The 27201-nt window shown below is 41.8% G+C and overlaps 1 protein-coding gene across 1 annotated transcript in view; it reads right to left on the bottom strand.

Annotated features, from left to right (window-relative positions):
• dscamb (Down syndrome cell adhesion molecule b) overlaps window positions 1-27201 on the bottom strand; it is a gene marked incomplete at both ends in the record, with an annotated part of 264878 nt that overhangs the window by 19177 nt on the left and 218500 nt on the right. The window contains 16 exons of the mRNA XM_080731519.1: window positions 781-957; window positions 3156-3446; window positions 4199-4387; window positions 5962-6060; window positions 6827-6993; window positions 7979-8096; window positions 8531-8684; window positions 9685-9818; window positions 10784-10939; window positions 16444-16590; window positions 18245-18488; window positions 20882-20952; window positions 22954-23121; window positions 23826-23954; window positions 24179-24275; window positions 24446-24642. Coding sequence (XP_080587645.1) covers window positions 781-957; window positions 3156-3446; window positions 4199-4387; window positions 5962-6060; window positions 6827-6993; window positions 7979-8096; window positions 8531-8684; window positions 9685-9818; window positions 10784-10939; window positions 16444-16590; window positions 18245-18488; window positions 20882-20952; window positions 22954-23121; window positions 23826-23954; window positions 24179-24275; window positions 24446-24642 — 2538 coding nt within the window. The remainder of the gene's footprint in view (window positions 1-780; window positions 958-3155; window positions 3447-4198; window positions 4388-5961; window positions 6061-6826; window positions 6994-7978; window positions 8097-8530; window positions 8685-9684; window positions 9819-10783; window positions 10940-16443; window positions 16591-18244; window positions 18489-20881; window positions 20953-22953; window positions 23122-23825; window positions 23955-24178; window positions 24276-24445; window positions 24643-27201) is intronic.

Below are 27201 nucleotides of genomic sequence, written 5' to 3'. Positions count from 1 at the left end.
TGTGTTTGTGTGTGTGTGTGTGTGTGTGTGTGTGTGTGTTTGTGTGTGTGTGTGTGTGTGTGTGTGTGTGTGTGTGTGTGTGTGTGTGTGTGTGTGTGTGTGTGTGTGTGTGTGTGTGTGCGTGCGTGTACCGGTATGTGTGCGTGTGCGTGTGTGTGTATTAAACAGCTTCATTTGTTCAAACACAGTTGTTTGTACTACATGTACAGTAACATTTTAACTCTGGTCGGGGGGAAAGCTCATAATGTCCAGAACTGCTACTTTCAGGATTCAAATTCATAAACAGCCAAAGTAGTAGCAGACAATCAACAAGTTCAAATATGGACATAAGAGGTTTCTGGCTGTCATTGTTAGTTGGTTTTCATACTGTCCTGTAAATTGTTTCTGTCCTCTGTTTCATGTTCTTGCACAACATTCTTACATACTGGTAATAAAGTGTTTGTGTGTTATCTTATTCATATTTTAGGCACTTGACATTATCTATAGTCAGGTAATGCCCTTTTGATTGTTAACTGTTATTTCTTTTATAGACATATGATATGATATATATATATTTGTGCTCATATACAGTAGGCATATATATTTGATATTGTTTGTGGGTTTTTTTCCCCTCATCTTTCTTACATTGTTTCTCTTATCTTGAATATTACATTTTCATCATGTATTATTTGTATATTTGTTTTATTATTTGTTCTGCTGAAGGTAAAACTCAGATAAAGTGTTGATCATAAAGATGTGTGGTATAGAGGGTGCAGGCTCTATCTATACAGTACAACTCACCTCTGAGTCTCTTGAGCCTCTGCTCTCTCCTCCTCCTCTTCAGCACCATGAGCGCGATGAAGACCAGCACCACCACCACCAGGACAGACGTGATGGTCACCACCATCTTCAGACCTCCACTGCCTGACATGTTGTCTGAGATGGGGTCTCCTGTCTTCAGCAGTGGGGGGATGGTACCTGGGTGGGAGGGAAGAGCGCTTGATGTGTGAAACATGTTTTTTGGCTGAATTTAATGCCCTCCGCTCTTGTTTTACTGCCCCGGGATCTAGTCCAATCCAATCCAATCCACTTTATTTATAGGGCACAGTTAAAAACAACAGTGTTGTTGAACCCAAAGTGCTGTACACTCAAAATAAATTAACAATAGGGTAAACACAATAAAACACATACCAAAGACACCATAAAAAACACGGTTTAGACACAGTGACTATCAAAACATAACTCACAATCTGGGTTAAAAGCCAAGGTGTGAAAATCCTGGTAAAGAGCCTATCAGTCTAAACAATATACTACTACAATATCGAAATAACAATCTAGAAACAATCTAGTAACAATAACAATCTAAAAGTATGGAATATCTATTAGGATAAAAGTTTCTCGCCTCACCCAGCTAGGTACATTATCAAAGTGTCCCTCCCTGACAAAAGACATAATCCCAGATCCCACACACGATCAAATTCAACCGATCGAAGGTATGGAAAACCACACTTCAAATCCCTATCCTCCTTAGGACACATACAGTACAGTAGAAGGACATTGGTGAACAGATTGTGCCCGTAGAGATCTCTCTGCTTCTTATCTTAAACAACCCCTCTCTGTGTCTGTAGCCCAAGGCAAACAAACGTTCAACATGACCACTCTGCATCTGAGTCCTATCAGCGGTTCCGGTTACGTTGAAAAAGCAATACAGTGGAGCTTGTTGTGCCAGTTGTGCGGACCTTATTTTATTTTGATTGATTGTATTGTTGATTGTACGTACCTGCACCTGGGCGCTTTGGATGTGCGATCTTTTCATTGTGTTATTGTTGAGTTTGAGCACATTTTGTCTTCAAATTCAGATGTTTAAAGCATAAAAGAATACTTTACGTATGTACTGGAGGTTACAATGAGGGCTGGGACTTTAACTGACTAACTTCAATTAATTAATTACGGAAGAAAAATAATGATGCATTTTAATCACCAACCAACAGACAACAAACCCCAGTGCACGCAATGCGAGAAGACTGCTTTGCTTGGCCCAGTGGATGGGAAATGTAGATGTAAAAATATTCACTGATTGATTAACTCATATACCAAAATGCGTTTTAAGTGAAAATAAATTGCATCTCAGGTCAAATATTTATATGCGATTAAACATGCGATTAATTTCGATTAATTAATTACGAAGCCTCTTATCGAGTCCCAGCCCTACAGTTGTTACATCACCTAAGCAGTGTCTACTCTGAGAGTGGACACTGCTTAATAATAAAGTAACAAATTGCTGAGAAACCATGTACCGTAGGTTAATCACTCTTAAAAGGTAATTTGACTCAATGTAATACTCCGTTTCAGTACATGCTGTTAATGTCAGTGTGTGGTAGAGGACCACATTCTGAGAGAGAACATCACATAATTGGACCAGTGTCATTAATCATCGCCAGATAATCATCCACCGTTGTGTCACAGTGACCTATTCCAACCTTTCCACGTTCATTTGTTTTGAGAGCAGAGTTGCAGCATACAGCTCAGCATCACTGACATCACTGATGATGATTACATCTGCTTCGCACCGCTGTGTGTCCAGGGATAACCAGGGGTCCAAATTAACCCCATACATCTATGTAACTCTTAATTTAACACTGAGGATAATACATTGTACACATGGATTAAAGCGGAAAAAAATTATGTCGAATTATGGTATTATGGTAGCCATACAGCCAACCAATTCAATTTTCAATTCAAAGGAGCTTTCTCTTTGTCTCCAACCAGTTGAAGACATTGCAGATTGATGCTCAAGTATGTAGTGCAGATTGATGCTCAAGTATGTAGTAGTGGGTCGCCAGCAACATTAGTTAATATAGCGTCACAATCATTTTAAACACTTTATCCATATTTTATACTTTGGCTATTAAGAAATAGCAGATACAAGCTCATAGTGTCACTATTACATGCTATAGCTTGTATAGATCTGCCATTTTTGAAAATGTGTGCAAATCTTTGAATATATATATATTTTTAAAGCAAACATTTTAACTAAAATCTTTGTTTCTGGAGGTCCCTGGCACAAAATAGTTTAAAGATGGGGGGGTCCACAGACAAATACATATCATTTTGGGGGTCCTCCTTGACACAAATACATTTGAGAACCCACTGGTTTCAGTTGGTTATTTACTCACTTCCGTCGGCGTTGAGCGTGGCGAAGGTGATCTTCTTCTCGGCCGAGCCGGCGCTGTTGATGACCTTCATCTGCAGCTCGTACCAGGTGGCCTCGGCCAGGTCGTACAGGATGTAGCTCTTGGTCAGCGAGGTGCGCGTGGCCGTGGTCCACGGCCCCGACTCCACCGGACGGTACTCCAGCGTGAAGGACGTGATTGGACAGCCGCCGTTGTTCCAGCCAATCAGGTTGAGTCTGACCCTGGTGGAGTTGATGCTGGTGAAGAGTTCATGTTCTTTGGCAAACTGCGGTTCTGAGGAGAAAGGACGGCCATTATGATTAGCTTACAGCAGATTCTTTTATGTAATCATAATCAACATAGAAATAAACAATATCGTGAGCAGTGGTGGAGAGTAACAAAGCACATACTTTACTTGAGTATGTGTTGAGAAAATATTGTACTTTTAAGATTTGTAAGGCTGTTGTTACTCATGACATTGATTTAGGCGAAGCATAGCCTTGAGCTTTTTGGCATTTAACAGACGTTTTGTGTTGGAGTTTATGTTACCTGTTATGCAGGTTTGATCAGTAAAAAATACTGAAAATGTGAAACTTGAAGACTTTTATTTTATATAATAAGTTGTGGGACACGTAACCCAATGATTCCAGTGGCCTGCTGGCAAAGTTCATAAACATATTTCATACCTATATTGATTGTTCAATTATGGAGACAAACTATAGCTATAAACCTGGGAATATAAAGCATGAGGATGACTTTAAATCACATTACAAATCAATTTTGAAAACCCATAACTCTAAACTTTAGATTAAAAAAAAAAACTATTTTACTACTTTCTCCAAAATAATAACCTCAGTTCTGGTGGCACTAGCCTGTAAGTGTTGAATAAAAGGAACGTTTCATCTCTGTCGGGAGGAAACCTCATTATGTCCAAAACTACTTTTGATGCTTTTGTGTGACATTAATTTACGAAAAAGTAAAGAATGATGGAGATAAGAGGTTTCTGCCTGACAGCAATGATTTCTAGATGCTGTTGGCTTCTGTACCTTTCCCGTGGGTCTTAGCCTCGATGATTTCACTGATGCGTCCCGGGCCCACTGCATTCTGGGCGGTGAGGGTGAACTTGTACCAAGTGCCGCACTTCAGGTTTTCCAAACGGTACGAGCGCTCGCTGGGGCTGATGGGAAAACTGCCCCACTGCTCACTGTTGTCTTCTGAGTACTGAAGGATGTATCCTGGACAGGAAAGGACAAACACAGGAGAAGAGAAGGGGTAAAGGAGTGAAGAACAGGAAGGTAGATGTTTTTTTTTATGTGAAAGAAAACAAGTCAGAAAAGAGAAAGTTTCAGAAATCTGTAACAACAAACTCACATGGTCTTTCTACTGTAGATCGCATGTACAGTATGGCATACTGATATTCAATGTGTTGACCACATAGGCCTTGTATTTGTGAGCTTGTAGATTGGGCGGCCATTTTCAATACTATTTTTTTTTAATTTACCCAAAATATAGAACCCAAGGTTTAATGTGGTTAGGCCACAAATTACATCATAATTATTAGATAAATATTTACATTATATGAATACATTTACTCTTTGAATCCGCATATTTACTCGGCAGGTATAGTGCAGTACTGCAGTGAACCCGGCACTGAAATGGAAAGACAACAGGGAGTTTAGGGGCTGGATGACACCACACACTGAGCACAGGAAAGCAAACCCAGTGAAAACAATATCACAGACAGTTTGTAAATTGACTAACATTTCACACAGTCTGTGCAGCAAATGAGCAGAATCAATGATAAATCACCCAGGCTACCCTGCGATTGGGTGTACTTCAGGACTCTGATGGTTTAATCTTCTGCTTTAAGACACCTAATCTCCCTTGTTCTCTTTTTAATCTACACCACCCCCCTCTACTGATTGAGGACTCCCATACTCAGCAGCAGCACATCTTCTGCTGTGAACATAATGAGAAAGTGGAGGAACAGGGGCTTTAGACTGGAGTCATAATGGCCGTGGTGACACTGAGCTGAGGTGTCACTGGTGACTGATTGGTGTACTCGCTGTAAGGATGTGGCTGATGTTTCCACGCATGCTAATGTACTTTAAGAATACCAGACCACATTAGTTCACTAACGGTGTGCCTCTCTAATGTGCTTTAAGAATACCAGACCACAGTAGTTCACCAACGGTGTGCCTCTCTAATGTGCTTTAAGAATACCAGACCACAGTAGTTCACCAACGGTGTGCCGTGAGACAATCGTTCAGGTGTGCCTTTTTTTTACAACCAGGCGTTAGTACGGCAATATACAGTACAATGTTGTCGTTGTCAGGCAGAATCCACTTATCTACACATTCTAACATTAAATGAGTAAATGAACACCCTCCTTGTCATACTACAGCGTCACACCAAAGCATCAAAAGTAGCAGATACAGTTTCGAGCTTGTAGTGTAGATCTGCTGCTTTCGCTGTTTTTGAATTGGAATCTTGAAAAGTAACAGTACTTGCACGAGTGTACTAATTTCCTACACTGAGGCTATTTCTATACCCCCCCCCCCCCCCAAAAAAAAGAAGAAAACAGGTAGGTACAGATAGATATATGTATATGTATATATAATTATTATATTATAGTTTTTTCTACCAAAAACAGCAAAAATAGCAGCTCTACAAGCTCACAATGAATCACGTTGAGAACGGTATAATCAGGTTACTGCAAAAGGTGTGTGTGTGTGTGTGTGCGTGTGTGCGTGCGTGCGTGCGTGCGTGCGTGCGTGCGTGCGTGCGTGCGTGCGTGCGAACCACTCACCTCTGATGGAGCTGCCTCCGTTGTCTCCTGGTATCCATGACAGCGTGATTGATGTGGTGGTCGTCTTGGTAACGGTAAGGCGTGGCTGATCCGGAGGGACTGTGAACATGAAGGAGACAATTTAAAGTTAATCTCAACACATGTGTTCCTTTATGTACAGTTTGACCTTCCCAACAGTACTGTCAATACTTCAATATGACAGTGTGCTTGGGCAGGGCGGGATAACTTGACATCATTATCATGATTGTTTCAAACGTTTGCCTCAAATATGATTAATGAAAAAAAGAATTGTGAAAATAGCAAACCAATGTGACACGTTGTGAGCTTATATAGATCGGAAATGTTTGTGCATCAACAAAGTATAATACAATGGTTAATCAGACAAATTGATTTAGTCGATTATAAACAATCTATTAGAATTAGTTTGTGGGGGGCGCCCGCTGGCCTAGTGGTCAAGGCGCATGCCACATACTACTAGGCTATGATGCCTGCTGGCATCGCCGGTTCGATTCTCGATCCAGACGACCTTTGCCACATGTCATTCCCCATCTCTCTCCCCATTTCCTGTCAGTCTACTATCCTATCAAGTAAAGGCATAAAAAGCCCCAAAAAACAAATGTTAAAAATAATAAAAAATAAACTGTCCAAAACCAAAAATCTATGCTACTTTTGATGTTTTTGTGTGATGCTGTAGTATGATGGAGTAGGGCATTCATTTACAAAAATAACACAAAAAGTTAAAATATGGAGATAGGACATTTCTGCCCGACAGCAACGACACCCCTACCACTGATAAAAAATGAATGGCTTTTGGTGTTTTATCAATAAAGGAAAGTATGTGTATTAGTAAGCTGCTGCTGCCCACCTTGAACCTGCAGGTTGAGAGTGATCTCGTCAGAGCCCCAGTTGTTGCTGGCCACACAGCTGTAGTTCCCAGAATCCTCTGCTTTCACCGTGCGGATGATGAAGCTGCCGTTGCCATGGACACTACGCCGCCCGTCCACAAGGACAGGGGTGGGAGTCCCATTGGTGCTGGGTGGAGAGACGGAAGGAAAATGTCACCAGAAATAATTGCCATATGGGTAATACAGACAGGAGAAAAAAACACTGTCATCTTCGTTGTTGACTACAAACCCAGTGTACAAAATAAACTGGTCCGTCGGTGCTCTCTCTGGAAATAGTGAGCACAAGATGAGAGCTAGGATCCCTAATTGATTGATTGATTGTTTCAACACAAGTTCCAACACAATATCACTTCAAGGATATGCACATATAAAGTGTAATTAAACACTAATTTCTAATGTGGTCATTGATTATGCCTATTATTTCTACCAGTCATGAAGGGGTGATGAGTGGAGAGGATAGACAATATTATAGAAGGGGTTTCAACCACTTAAACTTTATATGATTCAATGGCCGGAATTCCCCAGAGGTCTATACTTTTTCTCCCTCTATATCTCTCCAAATCTCTTATGTGATCAATCTACAAGTTCAGAACATGTCACAAGATCCGCAATGTTGTACAGTACGCCAGTGGTTCTCAACCTGAGGTGTCCCCAAATTATTTTGGGGGGTCCCCAGATCATTAACTTAATGTGCAATGTTGTTTTCTCACTCAACAGTAAACAAACCAACATAACGTTTAAGTGTATAGACTATAAAGGGTATCTACATATTTCTAAAGTGACAATTTAAGGACATTTTAATACCTCTAAAATGACAAATTAAACATTGGCCAAATTGTCAAATATTAGAGGTGGAAATTGTGAAAATAGCCGATCTACATGCTCACAACGCCTCGCAAAGCGAAGCATTGTGAGCATGTAGATCTGCTATTTTCATATAGAACCGTGTTATACAAAATGTAACTCTAATGCTCGTCAGGGTGGGGAGGGTCCCCACTTAAAATATGATTATTTTGGGGGTCGCGACCTGAAAAGGTTGAGAACCACTGATGTACGCTAGGGTTCAACTGGTTAAACAATCTAGTATTCTGTGGGGAATGTGTGTCACTTACTTTCCTTTGAGCCACTTGATAGTGGGTGGGGGGTCGCCCACAGCCTTGCATGGCAGTAGAATGTCCTTCATCCAGGGAGTGGTCACTGTCCCGTTGAAGGTCAGGATTCTGGCTGGGGCTGAGAGGGACAAAGATGGGTCACACACACACACACACACACACACACACACACACACACACACACACACACACACACACACACACACACACACACACACACACAGGAGGACAGATAGACAATAGATATTAGACACATACGGTATAAGTACACACACAGAATGTATTTATGAAGGATTTATTTATATCTATACAATTGTCACAAGCAGCCTATGATATACATCTGGTTATTAAACAGATCTATCATGTTAATGTGCAGACTACAGTATCTTTACACATGTGGATGAAAAACAAATTGACAAACAAAGAAACAGATCAACATTGTGTGAGATTTTTTATTCACCCTCTGCAGCTCCGTAGAAAATGCTTGGGACACATTGAAATATTTCCCATAAAGTTAAAACTGTCAGATTACTTCATATTAAGTGGGTCTACCTTTGGCCAGAGGTTCCACTGTGATCTTGTCGCTGTTGTTTCCATGGCCAGCAGCGGTCACTGCCACCACCCAGATGCTATACTGTCTGTTTCGAGCCAGGTTGGGGATTCTGTAGAAGTACACATCTGGAGACGCCTCAAACTCACTCATCACCTGGACAACACAGAGTAAGGAAGGGACACTGTAGTGCAGTGGTTCCCAATATCCTAAAAAATGTCTGTGGCCCACCCATCTGACCACTCGGCTGCAGTGTGTCAGATGGGTGGGCCGGGTGCATTTTCAGAGCATGGAACAATGGAACGTAGTATTCTTTATTTATTGGTATCACAATTCAAACAACATTTTCAAGGTTTTAAAGAAAAGATACCATGACATTGTTTTTTACATTAAAGGGATATTTCACTTTCAAATAAAATAAACATAATAAAATAACATATTAAAAAGAAATGAAAAGATAAATCATGGTCCCCTCGCGCATTAGAATGTCCTTCTAATGTCTGAGGGGGCCGTGATTTTTCCATTACTTTTTTCCCCCATTGGTCCTACAGTATATTTCCACTGTGGTTCTAATCCCTAAGGAGCAAGTTCCACAAAGAAGGTATTGTTCAGGCTGATCCATGATCCTCATCTACTGTATATACCTTCTGTTTCATTATTGCCGCTGAAAACAAAAACCTCCAAAAGCTATACGGTTGCATGGCTGTGGAAATGTGATTACATTTTAAGAATAGAACTCTAGCAATTACAGGAGGATTTATTGGGAGCAGAAACACATCAACATACTGCATCTTCAAAGGATTACCTGATGAAGGTCTGCGTATCGAAATACTGTTTCTGTTCCCAATAGTTAATTGCAAGTGGAGAAGTTCGTTCTGGGTGCTTTCTTCCACCAAGAGAACTCTGGAAACGAAGCATCACACCACCAAACACTACAATAACAACATGTAGGAAACTCCCTCAATGCTGTGGTTCGTGCGGTGAGATGCACAGTGCATCGGCCACAAAGACAACATCCTCCTCCAGCCTTCTCTGTCCACGGCCTCCTCTTCATCTGACTACACTCCGACTCTCTTATCTCAATAAAGACAAAACTAAAAGAAATAAAACGTAACCGCCTTGCGGGTTAAGAACAGCAGATGTGATAGTGTCATACCATAGGGTGGAGGTTGGAGCAGAAGACGATGTACTTCCTGATAATGCCGTTGAGTTTGAGGGGTGGCAGCCAGGAGACGAACACCACGGAGCTGGTGGAGGCCGCTGCCTTCACCCCCGCCGGTGGGCCGGGAACTGTGGGAGAGCAGAGTCAGCCTCCATGTCTCTCACATAGACATACAGTATAAACAGTAAAACATCTCAGTGTTTATTTAACTATTTTGATTGTCTCAAGTACCAGCTCTTATGCCTTAACTTAAAGGCCTGTCCATACTGTCTCCGAAAACCGAACTTTTCGTCAGAGAGTTAAGACTTTCCGACTTTCCGACTTTCTAATTCGGGGTAATGCTTTCAGAAGATGCGAGTGACGCCATTTTGTAGTTGAAGCGGACCTTTCCGCCGAAAAGTTTGGTGGTCGGAGACAGTATGGACAATCAAAATAGAGCCCTCAGAGAGTGTACAAATGACATCAAATGGGTCTATTTAGTGTCATTTTGTTCACTCTCAGAGTTAACACTGAGGATTTTACCGTGTAGCATCCTATATACGCTTTATGGCCTTCTATAGGTTTGCACATTAATTATATGTATCAGACATCCATTTAGATCAACCAATAGAACCAAACATTAACCACATTGATATAAAAAAAGGGTATACACCTTTATTTAGAAAGAATAAAGTTATAGCCTAATAGTTATACTTCCATGATATATTTCATGATATGTTTCCTTCTAAGATTGTTGATCATATAAAAATAACCCTGACGAGCACTGAGAGTTACATTTTGTATAACACAGTTCTATTGTGAAAATAGCAGATCTACACCTTTGCGTTGCGAGGCGTTGTGAGCATATAGATCGGCACATTTCACAATTTCTGCCTCTAATATTTGACAATTTGGCCAATGTTTCATTTCTTATTTTAGAGGCATTAAAAAGTCCATAGATTGTCACTTTAGAAATGTGTAGATACCCTCTTTACTCTTAAACTTTATATTTGTTTACTGTTGAGTGAGAAAACAATGTTGAACATTAAGTTAATAATCTGGGGACCCCCCAAAATAATTTGTTGAGAACCACTGCTGTAGTGTTGTGTCTTACCATCCTCCTTGGTGCGTACGTAGATCTGCTCACTGCGGACTCCGTCCCCGGCCCTGGTGAAGGCTAGCACCTGGATGCTGTAGTTGGTGTATTTCTCCAGGTTGTCCAGCTCCAGAGATGGCTGACCGGTTGTCACGTTCCTGATCTCTCCCAACTCTGTCAGGGGAGAGCAAATTCAGTTGTTGAGAAAAAAAGACATGCTAATTCTACTCCTTGTTGCTGATATTGTGGACCTCAGTGTCTAGAAGAAAGCACATAAAGTATATTCACTTTAGCCGGCTCATTTTACATTAGCTGGAAAGTTATGAGTGAGGAAATGTTGCAAGCCATAAGTAAATACAGTTATGAAGAATACCCACACAGAGGTGTATGCACACAACAATACAAAAATGCATGCCTTTGTATCCATTCACAAATAATTGATGCTGTCATATATATTCATAATATGCATGAATAATTGATCATACAGCAGCTTGCTTTTTCACGCAACTTCAGTATTGCATTGTATATCCTCTACTCTTCCTCGTGCCGTCCTCTCTCCTCTCCTCTCCTCTCCTCTCCTCTCCTCTCCTCTCCTCTCCTCTCCTCTCCTCTCCTCTCCTCTCCTCTCCTCTCCTCTCCTCTGTCCTTGACAGTGTTCTCCACCCTGGGTCTGAAGCAGTGGCCCTCACTGAGTTATTGCATAGTGAATTATTGATGGAGGTTGGCCAGGCTGCCAGTTGGATCACTGCTGGGGCTCGGGGCACATTCAGCAAAGAAGAAGACATAGACTGGATATATTTACAGGAAGCCGAGAAATCCGATTTTCTTTTGTTTCCCTTGTGTGGCAGATGTATTATTTTCATTGCTTGTTAAGCTTGGAAAAACAGCTATCAGCTCATACATTGCACACAGCAAGTTGAGAAATCAGATTTAGCCTTTCACAGAGTCCACAGGGCCAGGGCATTGTTACCAGAACTCTTTCGAAAAAGGAAATGGTTGGTTGGTCGCACGTTTCGTCATTTGCCCTGGCAGGCATTTACATAGACATTCGGATGGCTCTCATACATTAACGAGAAAGACAAGACGTATTACAACAAAAATAGACAAGCTAAGATGTACACGTCCCATACACGCAAGACACTTTCAATTTAGCGCTAACTGGCATACAGTGCTCTCCAAGGAAATAAGCTACTGCCAACTTACTCATGCACGCATGCCTTTTTTTTCTTCATTATTTTCAGTATTTATTGATTTTCTCATGCGTGCGTGTTGCAATGAAGTATGCACGACTGACTACTGTACATGTGGTTTAGTTTTACTCACATGTAATATCAATCAAACAAACTGCTGATACCGTGCCTTTCAGTCTAATGGTATGATTGAGGACGTATACTGTCCCTACGGAACCATTATCTAGCAATTGTGGCAATAATGATAAAACATAACAGTTTAAATATAATGCCTCAGATATAGATGGTTCAAATTAAATTGAGGTGAAATGGATACAATGGTCCCTGGACCCATGTAGAAGGAAACAGTTTTTCGCCTTTTTTGTATCCACATGAACCCTAGTGTCCCTATATTCTAGGGCGAACATTCAGAGAAAACAGCAGATCTACAAGCTCACAACATGCTGTGTCTGCCTTGGGGCTAGTAGATCTGCATGTAGATCTGCACGTAGATCTGATCTTTTCGGTGAAGAGATTTAATGTCGAGGGGGAAAAAGAAGCCGGCCCTTGTATAGCCCCCGGGGGGACCCCCAGCAGGCCTAAACAATGCGTACCGGTATACTGTGTGTAGGATTTAAGTGCTTAATAACAGTCATTACTTGCACCTTGGGACTTCCCTTCAAACGATGGACAGGATGGATGCACTTCATGAAGCTACAAAGACTCTCACTGATAGTAGAGGAGCCTATCAATTTCCGTACTTTTGGAATGTTAATTTTTGGAGACATGTATATCTTGATTCTTGGGGTTCTCAGAATGCCAAAAAAACATGTCTCCAATTTTTATTTTGGGGTTTAGCATGTGTAATTAGCATAATTAGCCAATTCATTGCCCAAAACAGGAAATGGCAATAACTTTGCTTCTAGGTAACTTATAAAGGTGATCTAAGAGTCTAAGTCCATGTTTGTGAGGTCCAGAAATTCATCTGTTACCATTGTGAAGTCATACAACCTTTCCTAATTATCATAATTAGCATACATTATTCAAAAACGGGTGAAAATAAGTAAATTGCTGCATTTTTTTTAAGTTTTAGTCAACTTTGAAAGCTTCTCACAAACTCTAAGATGTATGTTTACAAGTCAATTCTCATCATCCTATAAATAAATCATGTAACCCTTTGTCTGTGTAATAATTATGTAATAATCACACCCAAACGAGAAATAGCTATATTTCTTTGCTTTAAGTTAATTAATAAAGATGATCTTACAGACAGTGTAAGTCTGTTTGCATGTCTATCTAACCTTTCATTATTAGCGTAATTTACATATATATTGTAACGACCCTGCAAGAGATCGGGCCGTAACTCGCCATGCCAAGCGAGCTGCTTGCCTTGTCTGCTGAGTGGGGGGCTGGGGTTCGCTTCCTGGTTTGGGAGCGAACTGCCTCACTCAGTCTGCAAAACGTTACAATATATATAGGCCTATATACTGTATATCCCTCATATAAAATAAAGAACAATATGAGAAATGGTCACAGATTGATTGTTTGTTCTAATATTTACAGAAAGTTTTGTAAACACATTTAAACACATCTTTGTTGTCATCATCATCAATCCCCAACAGATGTGCCTTGCTTACATTTCAACGCCCCTATTCATCTGCCCCACACATGCATATCTGAGAGCAGTTACACGTTTGAGATCGACAAGAACAATGTGACATGCACTGGGATTTCAGTTGGGTAATGGTGGCTGGAGCTGGGGGTCATGTGTTGGGACTAGCACCAGTTGATTTCCCTCAGCCTCCCATCCATATTCAGTTGCTGGTGGTATCTGTGGGTTATGTACGTTGTCCTTACTCCTCATACCATACCATTGCCTGGTAATGGGCACAGGCAATGGCTTGATGTAATGCTCCTTGTGTAGGTTGCAGCTTCTCTGCTTCTAATTGTTTCTTTGTGAATAACCTCCACCTGAGCTCACCAACATCCACAAGATTTGTACCGGGATTGTATTTGTAGCTGGGAAACAAATGCTTCAATCTTTTTTTCTGTGTCAGAACTGAGCTTGTTTGCAGTACCTAGAGTAGCAAATGCAGATACCACCTCCACAGGGCTTGCCAACAGGTTAACTTTCCCTTGCCAGCAAAATGGCCTGGCTGGTCAGCTCCAGAAATGGCATGTAACCCTGGTAAGGCTGAAGTCCTTGTTTTACCCAGTGCACTACTGGCTACAGTGAGATGATACGTTTTTTGTTCCCCACACCGGTGATGAAATGGGGGTCCTTGTACAACCCACACACAGCAGGATGTGCAGGATTATCCTTGTGTCAGCCTCTTCCTGTGAGCTGTGGAGATGTTTTACATTGATAGAGTTTGAGTGGACATGTTGCCTTGACGTGATTATGAAAATGTTGGGTTTCCCCTGGAAGTGTTGGAGGGCTTTCTTAGCCAGATAGACAGTCAGCTCATCTTTGGTGTGGATACCTGACAGTTTTTCTGACACCATCCCTATTAGTGTGTTGTCTTCCACATGATAAGTGGTAGGGGGCTTGCCACCCTGGCATCGCTTACATGTGGCCTCCCTCAGTGAAGATGCAATGTCATGGCGGTCAAATACTACATGGGTCTCACTATGTTCTTTGGTCTTCCTGTCCAGTGTGGCTATGAAGTGGTCAGCCCACTGGGAACATCTCTTGATCCATTATGGCTTTCCCATTTGCATTTGCTATTCTAGGTACTACAAAAAAGCTCAGTTCTGACGCAGAAAACAAGATTGAAGCATTTGTTTACCAGCTGTACGAGCCCGCTACAAATCTTGTGGATGTTGGTGAGCTCAGGTGGAGGTTATTCACAAAGAAACAATTAGAAGCCGAGAAGCTGCCACCTACACAAGGAGCATTACATCAAGCCATTACCCGTGCCCATTACCAGGCAATGGTATGGTATGAGGACCACGTACATAACCCACAGTGAGAAGCTTTCAAAGTTGACTAAAACTAAAGAAATGAAGCAATTTGCTCATTTTCGCCTCGTTTTTGCATCATTTATGCTAATTATGCTAACTAGGAAATGTTGTATGACTTCACAATGGTAACAGATGAATTTCTGGACCTCACAAACATGGACTTAGACTCTTAGATCACCTTTATAAGTTACCTAGAAGCAAAGTTATTGCCATTTACTGTTTTTGGCAATTAATTGGCTAATTATGCTAATTACACAAGCTAAACCCAAAAAGAAAAATTGGAGACATGTTTTTTTGACATTCTGAGAACCCCAAGAATCAAGATATACATGTCTCCAAAAATTAACATTCCAAAATTACGACCAACAGAATCTGCTCGATTGGCTCCCCCACTATGAACTAATGAGCAAAAAGCACTCTGGCTGCACACACCATAAAGTTGTATTTATTGAGGAGTCAGCCCAGTAGAGTATGAGACCACAGCTTCCCCTAGTGGGCAAACTACTGTATGACTGAACCACAGCAGCTGCTCTCAAAAGGTTTTTTATGTAAAGGACCCGCAATTAATCTTTTTTATGTGACGTGTTGTGTACTTGTAGATCGCTTATTTTCAAATAGCCAATGTAATGTATGTAGGTTTAAAGTGGTGAATCAGATCTTGATGCTGTATGACCTCATTTAGCTGCAGAACCTCCGCTCCACTTTATTCATTCAACTGACAGGCTAGATACTGTAATGTAACTGAATGTAAATTATGCTGAATAATCTATGCTAGAACTAGACTGCACTCTGCCAACTTGTGCCTTGTGCACTCGTGGCCATACGCGACCGCGGTTTTCCCAGAGCACAACGGTGGGGGCGCGGGGGGCTGCAAGGGTGATGACGACACATGAGGCACATGAGGCGACTCAGCGCCGTTACCGCGTTATGTGCCGTTATGGACAGAATAGTAAAACTTCACCCCCCCCCCCCCCCCCCCCCCCCCCGACGTTCGGCACCTCCGTACGGTCCAAGTGAACACAGCGAAGCGCTCCCTACCTCCTTGTCCACCACTGGCCCCCACCGTTGCGCTTAGGGTCCCTGGGAAAACCGTGGTCGCTGGCCATACAGTATGGCTTACTTGCACGCCAGCAGAGTGCACAGGTACTACTTTCGCTTTTTTCCCATCTGTAAAAAGTGCCCTCTCCAGACCATAAATAAGTACAGAAAATAGCCGACCTCCAAGCTCACAACGCGTCGCGTTGTGAGCTTGGAGGTCGTCTATTTTCAATATTTTCACCAAAAGGCCCTTTTAGAAATTTCAGCCCCTGCCTCATTAAGAGATCTGACGAGTAGACAGATTGACCCGCAAACTGCCTACTCAATCTACAACTCAATCTGTCTACTTGTCAGATCTCCTCCTAATGTTTTGTTACCCACGCACCTGCTAGAGAGGAACTGGGTGTGTGAAAGCCTTCTCTTCATAAGCCCCTGCCTCTTTAAAATACTCTGCACGTCCCTGGAATGTAGTGTAGTTCTATTTGCACCATGAAACTCAGCACGTACCTCCATCAGGCAGGTTGGCCCAGTAGATGACTCTGTAGCCCTGGAGGATTCCATTGAGGGCCTCCCTGGGCAGGGTCATCCAGGACAACGAGATGACCTCTGGAGACTTGGCCACGGCCAGCACGTTTTCAGGAGGCCGTGATGGCACTGAGGAGAGGAGAGGAGAGGAGAGGAGAGGAGAGGAGAGGAGAGGAGAGGAGAGGAGAGGAGAGGAGAGGAGAGGAGAGGAGAGGAGAGACTGATCATTCTTGACTTTCTTTCATAGTAAGATGGAGACATCCACTATGCCATAAACAGTAAACACCAAACACATTATGGAGAGAACTAAATACAGACTTTAGGCACAATATTGCTGAAATGTTGGGTTTTATTCTAGAAACACTCCCATCTTTGAAAAGAATCACTAAAGTAAACAACTCAATAAGTTATGAATAATAGAACGCTTCAATCAATACCGTTTCAAATGCAAAACTGATAATAGCTGGGGGTTTTGCATCATATGAAATTATATTCAGATGTACTAAGTTCATGATATTCAGTACTCAGCTGTTGGGGTAGATAGATAGCCAGCAGCAGTATGAATGTAAAACAACAAAGCAGTCAAAGAATGAACTTGACCAGATGCAGTTCAATAAATGTCCAGCAGAGGGGACTCTTTCTACAAGGATGAGTTTGTTCATTCTGCCTATCTTGCAGCATTGGGATCCATTAGGTTTCAGTTCACTCACAGTTCACTCACTCAACATGCCTGCATTCTAAATAAACAACCTGAATGTAAAAGATACAAAACAACATATTGTAGGCTCACATGTCTACAAAAAAACGGTTGTGCAAGTACAAAAAAAAAAAAAAAAAGATTGTGCCATTATTCAGCTGGCACAACAGAAATTGTTATAAATCCTTCTATAGTAGTCTTGTCCATTGCTTTATTCAAACAATCCAGATCTACAATGCTTTCAGCTTTGCCATCACTCCTTATTTTATACACCACATGAATTTGATACGTTGTCATTATAGCACTCCATATAACTTGGCCATATGACATGATTATTTCAAACTTTTGGCCAGATGAACGAGTATATTTTTTTGTGAAAATAGACGATCTAAAAGCTCACAAGTCACAGCGCGTTGTGAACTTGTATATCGTCAATTTAGATATTTGTGTAAGATGTATGATTATAAAAATCGATTAGAATTGTTTCATGTCAATTCGTTGATGATACAGAAAATAAGAACATTTAATGAACCTACATGGGCAAGATTAACCCATTAAAACCGGGAAAGCATCTGTGCCATTTTTAGATCTCAGCCTTGGCTATTCAAAATTAGCAGATGTACTGTACAAGCAACTCTTTGGCTTGCGGAGTACATCTTCATGATGTCACTGATCAGGGATCACATGACCCCACAATCAATCCTCCAGTTCTAGGCAACACAGAAGGGAGGGACTTTTTCTTATTTCCACACAACAACTCTAAGGTATATTAATGACATAGTTCAAAGTTGAAAATGAGTGGTATTCCCCTTTAAGTGAAAAAATTTGAGTACTTTTCCCACCACTGCCTACAGCAGTGGTTCTCAACCTTTTCAGGCTGCGACCCCCAAAATAATCATATTTTAACTGGGGACCCCCCACCCTGACGAGCACTAGGAGTTGAGGCATTACATTTTGTATAACACGGTTCTTCTCTGAAAATAGCTGATCTACATGCTCACAACGCCCCCCAAAATAATTTGGGGACCCCCCTGGAGATCCCGAACCCACAGGTTGAGAACCACTGGCCTACAGTCCAGTACGTACCATCCTCCAGGGTCTTGGTGACCACCTGCTGGGAGGATGGCCCCGTGCCCGCCCTGTTGGCCGCCTGCACCACCACGCTGTACTGGGTGAACTTCTTCAGGTTGTCCAGCAGGAGGCTCTCCGTGGTGTCGCCCGTGGTGTCCATGCTGAGGATGGTGAACTGGTGGCCTCCCCCGGGGCTGTACTCCCTGTAGCCCACCTGGTAGCTGCGGATCACCCCGTTCTGCAGGTACTTGTGGGGCGGCTGCAAACCACGGGAAAAAGAAGTACTTTGAGCCAGTGGTTCTATAACAGTGTTTCTCAAACTTTCAAATTTCAGGGTCTCCCCTTAACTCTGACAGTATACAAATGGAACCAAAGGAAACTGTTAGGGTTCATTTGGTTCCATTTGTACACTGTCAGAGTTACAGACTTGTATGGGACAAATTAGACACCCCTAAAGGAACCCACAGAGTCCCTGGAATCCACTTTGAGAACCACTGTTCTATAATAATGATACAGTTTATACAGCTTTTTCAATGACCCCCAAAATGTATTTGGCCCGGACCTAAAAAGGTTTTGCCAGGGACCCCCAGAAGAGTTTCCTTTAAAATTATCAACATTATTCGATATCTTTCAAGATAAATCTAAAATAGCAGATGTACAAGCTCGCCGCGTGGCATGAAGTGACACACTGTGAGCTTGTATATCTGCTATTTTTGACTAGCCATCATATGGATAAAGCGGTTAAAATGATTGTGATGATGTATTAATTAATTTAGCTGCGGCCCCCTGGGATCCCCTCAAGGACCCCACTTAGAGAACCATTGCTTTAGTTAGTTGTGTGTATGGTAGGAAGATAAGTATTATAAATCAGGCAGCCCTAATTATGAAAATAATAATAATGGACGGTGTCTGTGATTTTTTTGTGTGTGATTTCCTTAACTCCTTTGCACGCCGTATGACAAATAGCCAAAATAGCTGTATTGATTATGGTTAACATACTGTACATTTATCTACATTGTGGACTTTGGGATTGTACATTTGTAAGTTCATCTGCCTATTATCACCTTACAAATATTGCAATAGTCAGGGGAATAATTATGTCCAAGCAAAACATAGAAATACATGCTTAGATGCTTTTGTTTCCAGTAAGGCTGGGCGATATTAGGAAAACCTTTGATATTCGATAATATTGTTGAATACCTCGATATCGATATTACTCACGATATTAGTAAAAACAATTGCATTACCACACCTGGTTACAGATAGACTGTTTTTTTGCATGTACTATGTGCATGCATAGTGTGTCTATTAATTAATTTGACACATACACCAATACCTAATTTCAAGCAGTCTTCGTCGATATGTATACCTTGTATGTTGATACCTCAATATCGATATATTTTCGATATATTGCCCAGCCTTAGTTTCCAGTAGACTGGATTACAGTAATGGTCTGGACGGGACTCTCAAGCAAAGCTCTTCGACAACTCCAACTGCTGCTAGACTCCTGATGAAAACTAGAAAATATGACCATACTGTATTACACCGGTCCTAAAATCCTTACATTGGCTACCAGTCTCCCAGAGAATTGATTTTAAAATGTTGTTAGTTGTCTATAAAATTCACCGTGGCTCTGGGCCCAGCTACATCTTAGACATGCTGGAGCCATATGAACCCCCTAGAACCCTTAGGTCATCTTAGCCTGGCCTGCTAACTGTTCACAGTACATTTGGATCAAAACATGGTGAAGCAGCATTTCACTGCCATCATGCACCACAAACCTGGAACCATAAACAATAAACAATCACCGCGCATATCAGCGCGACTTGTAGAGTGTCTATTTTCGCAATCTTTAAAGAATTATGATTGTAGAAAATGTTTGAAATTATTTTGGAAAAGTTACATTTTATCTACTTATTTTTGCTCAAAACAGGGAGGTTATTAATGTGGTAACTACTGAAGTAGTATTCATTGTATTGAATGTGGTCACAAGCAGTTGAATTGCGTCTAGATCAGGGGCCCTCAACGGGGACACCCAGGTGGTCCTCAGAGTTACTACAAGGGGGCCGCCAAATCTTTGCCTGATAGGAACAATTTTTACATTAACCACCTGAACCCTAGCATCCTTTTTCTGAGGGGAACATTAGCCGAAAATAGCAGATCTCCATGCTCATAATGGCTCGGGTAGCGAGGGATTGTGAGTTTGTAGATTGGCTATTTTCGTCAAAGAGGTTTGGTGTAGTGAGAAAAAGAGCAGACCAAGTACATGTATTTTACATTTTTAAGTATTGAGGGTTTAACTGGTCAATGGAAAATAGAGGGTATACGCATGCATAAAGGGAATGGCAAATCGAGTGGCAAAGTGAGTTTAACGTCGTTTAACATCATTTAATGCAATCAGATTACAGAATTTTCTGTTTGGAGGTATGGGCTGTCAAGGCCAGAAAGCAGTTTTTGCCACTCAGTAGGTGTTCCCACATAACTTCGGGTATGATGATGATGTCATGCGCATCAATGCTACCAAGTCTATGAAGCTATCTATGAAATCAATGCTTCATCACTCTTCAGCTTTATATCTCTCTCTCTCTCTCTCAGCTAAGGGGTCCTCGACCTGAAAAAAACATTGAAGACCCCTGGTCTAGACTACAGTACCTTCCAAGTGACTCTGATGCTCTGAGGAGACGTGGGTTCCAGAATCACATCCTGTGGAGGTCCATCCGGGGCTGCAAAACAAACAGACGGTAAATACAAGGTAATACATCAAAAACTATAGGATGCCAGGTCAACAAATGAAGGTCAACTGTCTAAATAACATGCTATGATATCTAAATTACATTTGAACCTTTTATAAGCCTGCATGGTCGTCAAAGTTAGGGAAAGTGCTAAGGTAAGTTGAGTCTGACAATTGGCAGTGAGTCTGCAGTTCTCACTGCAATGGGGAGTTTGTTCCACAGTTATACATAGACATATCTAGCTGTGCAGATGAAGTGCATATGCATACTGTACCTAATAGCATACACACATAAATGAGAGTCATTTGACCTAATCGAATGTGCAAAGAAGTCTGTATATATATACACACATAGAGAGTCATTTGTCACTGCCATTTCTTCCTCTTATTTTTTATTTATTTATTTGTTTAGAGCTCTGTTCGCTGCCAGGAAAAAAGCTTTTGTTCAGCCTTGGCACATCCATATAGCTCTGAGCATACATAAATCTAACAGACAGCTGTGTAGCTTACAAGCCTGCCATGTTTATAATCTGTTGTAGTTTTAACCTGAACTGGAAAACAAACTACAAAATCAGCCTACAGGGTAGGGTTTCCTGGATACCTGATGATCGTCGTTTAGACGGAAAGTCCTAGAATACAAATTAAATACATCACCAGCATTCATTGCCTTGAAATGAATGGAATAATCCTTGCCCTAATATTTTGTCTCACTAGGGGGCGCTGCTGAGTTAGGAATGGTTATCCAAGAGACAATTCACCAACTCAACTCTCATCAAAACATTACAGCTCCTTAGTTACACATAAACCTTGACGATGTGAAACCACATTCGATTTAATCATAATTGCTACATTTGATTATTATTTTGATTTTATTGCTCCCTGGTGAGCTATACTTTCCCCCAAAATCCAGGAAAATGTGTTAACTATATTCACTGCATGTACTGGCTTCTCTGTGGAGGTGTCACTGTACGATAAATAAAAGGCAGGACAGGGGTGGAGATACAGTCGCCAAATCAAGTAGTGAGACAGACCTTGTACTATTATAGCTACATATATATAACCATTTTTATTTTTTTATTTTGTAAATTAACTTAACCTACTTGATCATACTACAGTGTCGCACAAAAGCATCAAAACTAGCAGATCCACAAGCTCGAAACGCGGTGCAAAGCTGGGAATGTTGAGCTTGTAGATCTGCTACTTTTGGATTTTAATTCTGAAAAGTATCTGAACTTGTCCCTTTGTTTCCCCCTAGCGTCTTCAACACATTGTGAGCCTGCTGTTTCAGAAATGTTTGGTGTAGATGGAAGTGAGTCCCTCCCTGGGGTACCCCGTCAAACTAAATACAGTTCACTGTAAATGGTTAAAGGTGGTGTAAGTTATATTTTCTTTTGAAATAATAATTTCTGTTTACTAAAACTGGAGAGATTTGGAGACCCCTGTTACTGAACTAAGACTCTCTAATCTCTATAACAATGATTGCTATCAGATTAATAGAGCTTTAACCTTTTACCCCCAAAATATCTCTTATAACGCCTTTAAAGCTGCAATATGTACCTTTCCTGTTCTACCCTGGATTTGAACCTGGGTCTCGTGCTGGATTTTTACCACTGAGCAAAAAGAGCCTGCCTGCTTGCTCAGGGGAGAAATTGAATTTAGACTTTCAGGTCAAAAATGTTGTCAAACCAGAAAAAAGGATTGTGTCAAAGGTCACACCTAGACACAGAAAATGAATGTACAACCACCCCCAATTGTATAAGTTATATTGTATCAACATACTATAGCCTACAGATTGGACACAATGAAATGTTATTCACAAACGAAAGTTTATATAATACCACTCAATCTGTCTTTAATTTGAATACTTACCAGTGACATACTGTAGCTCCATGATTCCAAGGAGACAACTGAACGTTCTCAATGTATCTATGGATGCAAACTGCACTCTACCTGAGGACATCATAAATGAGCTCCTGCTGGTAGGCTCACTGACCTGCTTCGTCGGTGGTGATGGTGAGCTCATTACTGGGGTTGCTGTTGCCGATGGTGTTCTTGGCCACCATGCGGATGTTGTAGGTGGAGGAAGGGTGGAGGTCAATGATGGTGGCTTGGTTGAGCTGGGGCGACACATCTTTGGTTACCTGGGCTGATAGCCATGACGCTGGGAGGGAGAGAGTGGAGGTCCATTCAGCTTCATTCACACAAATGACACGTTTAGACTTAAAGTATGTGTGGCAAGAAAAGACACAAATATACTTTTCAGGAAATGAAAAAATAACTTGTGTTTCAATGGATCCAATGTAGTTATCATTTTAAATTCACAAGCTCTTGTGCACTTTTCATTGGTTAAATATTTATAACCCCCACAGACAAAACTTAATTACTTTCAACATCACATTCCTATTTTTGGCATTTCATTTTAAAGCAGAATATTTTCCAAAATGTTTGTGAAGCATTGTGAGCTTTTAATGTGGCTATTCTTTTACTATGTTTGGGGTAAAATGTCAAAGACAAAGTATAAAATAGGACATTGATTTATGAAACATGTAAATACAAGGTTTCTGTCTGACAGCGAAAATATGTTGTTGCTCAGGGATTTATCATTGCTCCAGGTTGGTTAATCACATACACTACGCATGACCTTTTTTAATTACAATTGCAATGAGAAAATAGCATTTGATCAGTAGAGCACGTTAGACAAGCTTCCTTCGGCAGGGAGGGTCATGGTGACACAGTTCAGAGTGGCTTTAACTTGCATTGATGGGTCAGCTCAGCTACGGCTGATATCAGCCCTAGGGCTGATATCAGCCTCTCCGTCAAATACAGGCTGGTTATGTACAGTAATAAAGGACCTGGCAGCACTACCTGATTTGTTCTTGCATTCGATGTCGTATCCTGTGATGGGGCTGTTGCCGTCAAAACCCATGGTCCACCGAAGAGCGATGGTCCTGTCTTTGACCTCCCGGATCTCCACCTCAGGAGGGTCTGGAGCCTCTGGAGGGGGAGGAACATGTAGGAGAGAGTGATTGAACGAATGAACGAATGAATGAATGAATGAATGAATGGATGGATGGATGGATGGATGGATGGATGGATGGATGGATGGATGGATGGATGGATAGAGAGTAGGTGGACGGATGGATGGATGGATGGAACCATTACATCACTACTTCTGCTCACAGTGAGCGCACCATGAAGGCAGATGGAGGGAACCTCACCTTGCACTGTCAGCTGTATGATGCCACGGTCTTCACCGAAGGAGTTAATGGCATGACAGGAGAAGAAACCTGAGTCCTCACGGACAGTAGGCATGATCTGAGGACAGACAGAAATCCATGAAATTCACCATTGGCCCTTGAACCTCCAGGATACCTGGGTCATTCCCTCTCTCTATCTAAAGTTACCTCTTATCGAATCATCTCTAAATGAAGCAAAGCGCATAAATAAAACCATGGATGTAGTATTGTTGCGACAGAGCAACCCACCACCAGCGTGGAGACCACCTCGTCCACCACCTCCTTGACGATGACCACGTAGCGGCTGGTCTCCGGGTTTATGATGCGCTCCTCCTTCTCCCAGCGCACCATGATGGGCTTCTCGCCGTGGGCCGTGCAGCTCATCTTCTTCTCCTCGCCCTGCGTGGCCAGCGTGGTGTTGGGGTACGACGTGATCATGGCCGGGACTGGATGGATGGATGGATGGCAAGGGAGAGAGAGGGAGGCGAAGGAGGTAGAGGAGGAGGACCGAGGAGAGGGTTCGGTGCAAGAGATTTAGAGAATGGAGTGTGAAAGCATGACGAAGAAAAAGGGGTGAGGGAGGGATAAAGGAAGACAGAGAACTAACATTAAGGTTTTTCTTTTTTGGCAAAAATAAATCCAGGGTTAATCTGAGTTTCCAGAAGTGTTTCGCCACTAGGCGAGCGAGAATAACTTCTGGGCTGAAACCATTATATCCCTGGGCCAGAAGTCAGCCCAGCTCAGAATCTGAGCTGCACATTGTGCACAAGCATGGGTAGAGGCAAAGATGGCACCGGTCTCAAAAAAAAAAAAAAAAAATGCTGTGGCCATGCCCCTGAAGCCCACATATCGAGGCAAATCCTCCAAGACTAATCCAGGGTTAATTTAGCAAGAGGGTTTATTTTAGCAGCAAGTGATCTCATTTATCGTCTCTGTCGCGTGGAAACCTCATTATGTCCAAAAGCGTTACTTTCAGATTCAAATTCAAAAACAGCAAAAGTAGCAGATCTGCAAGCGTGAAACTTGCGGATCTGCTACTTTTGATGCCTTTGTGTGACGCTGTAGTATGATCAAGTAGAGCATTAATTCACAAAAGAAACATTTAAATAAGGAGGTTTCTGCCCGACAGCAACACTATAGCAAATGTAGTTGGAGATCACTGAAAGTTGAAGGCAATTTTGTTGAAAGAGTTTTGCGCCGTTGATGTAAGTATCTATAGTGGTAGAATATTTGCCATGCTGCTCATAAGAAATTCAGCAAACTTTCCGGTTGCCCTGCGTTTCACCCTGCCGTCTATGGAAGGTTGTAAAGTCATCCAACACTGTGTGTGTCATGTTCTGTGGAATCCTAACAACCAGCAGTCACAAGTGTAAAACTACCCAAGCCTGCCAACTCTTCAAGGCCCACACATTCGCTATTTAAGTCTTCCAGCGAGGATGCAGCTTTACAACTTTTAATATCCAAGTTTTATATCGTCTCTGTGGGGTGGAAACCTCCTATATGTCCAAAACTGTTACTTTTCAGGATTCAAAAATAGCGCAAAAGTAGAGCATCTACTGCAACTGTTGATGTTTATGTGTGATGCTGTAGTACGATCAAGTTAATTAATTTACGAAAACACACAATACGTTAGAATATGGAGATAGGAGATAGGAGGCCTGACAGTGGCAATATGTTATCCTCTGTGCACAGACGCTGCATAGGTACAGTTATCGTTCGTCCCACCCCCCTGTGGTGGAATTCAGATCAATCAATAATCATGAGAAAATGAGGAGACAAGACAATTATATTAGGTGGTGGTGGTTAAGTTTATATATAACATGATATCATGGACAGAAGTACAATTAACACTCTGGGCAGTGGTAAAGTAGTTCTGCCAAGAAGAATGGTCAAACACTAGAGTTATACTGTGTGGCTTCAAGGCCTCTGGAACGAGCTGTACCATAACAAGATAGGCTTTACCAAAACAATAGTTACTGAGGCCTACTGAAGACTTCTCGACTCCTAACTATCAAGTATTAGTATCATCATACTACAGACCTAGATATTAATATAATCAATAAATACGTGATCTACTCTATAACGTCATACATAATCAATCATGATAAACTCTAATCTACTGCACCCCCAAAAAAAATAAAAAAAATAAAACAAACTTAAATCCAAATTAAATCTATGGAAGAATAGCCCCATACTGTACTATACTGTACAGTATAACTGCTCCAGCGCGTCATCATGTCCCATTCTACTCTGACTAAGACGCACGCTCTTGTTTCTCTTTCTTTGACAATTATATAGCAAAGATGTGAATCCTCCGGGGAACATGGTTGAACTCCTGTCTGGGGGCTTACCTCCCGTCTCCCCACAGCACTTAACGCAGATTGAGACGGAGCCGTCAGGTACGTCTCTGACTGCTTTGATAGCTGATACTGAGGAGCTAACGCGCTGCCTTGTGAGGAGCGCAGAGGAGGAGGAGGAGGAGGAGGAGGAGGAGGAGGAAGAAAGAGATGACTTCTGACTGAACTCCCATAGGTCTCTGTGAGGAGCCCGTCTGACGCTGCGCCGTAACCGCACACCAGTCAGCCTCATTAGCTATACAGCTAAGAGTCACAGTGTGTGTGTGTGTGTGTGTGTGTGTGTGTGTGTGTGTGTGTGTGTGTGTGTGTGTGTGTGTGTGTGTGTGTGTGTGTGTGTGTGTGTGTGTGTGTGTGTGTGTGTGAGAGAGAGAGAAAGAAAGAGATCAGAGTATTTGTGATAAACCGTTCTCAGGCTAGAATCTTCACAGTCTCTCTCTTTCTCTGTCTCCTACAGAAGTGGTTATTTTTTGTGCCAATTGAAGTACCCCCAATTTGATCTATATTTGGCCACGGATCCCCATCTGAAAAATGTTTTGTGCCAGGGACCCCACCAGAAGAGAAGATTTGTGTTAATAAAAATCTTCCAAACATTTTCGATATTTACCTAAAAAAAAGTCCGAAAAGAGCAGATGTACAAGCTTGCAGCGT

This window comes from Nannobrachium achirus (genome assembly GCF_963921795.1).
Source record: "Nannobrachium achirus genome assembly, chromosome: 8".
Taxonomy (NCBI): domain Eukaryota; kingdom Metazoa; phylum Chordata; class Actinopteri; order Myctophiformes; family Myctophidae; genus Nannobrachium; species Nannobrachium achirus.
This window is presented reverse-complemented; position numbering and strand designations above follow the sequence as displayed.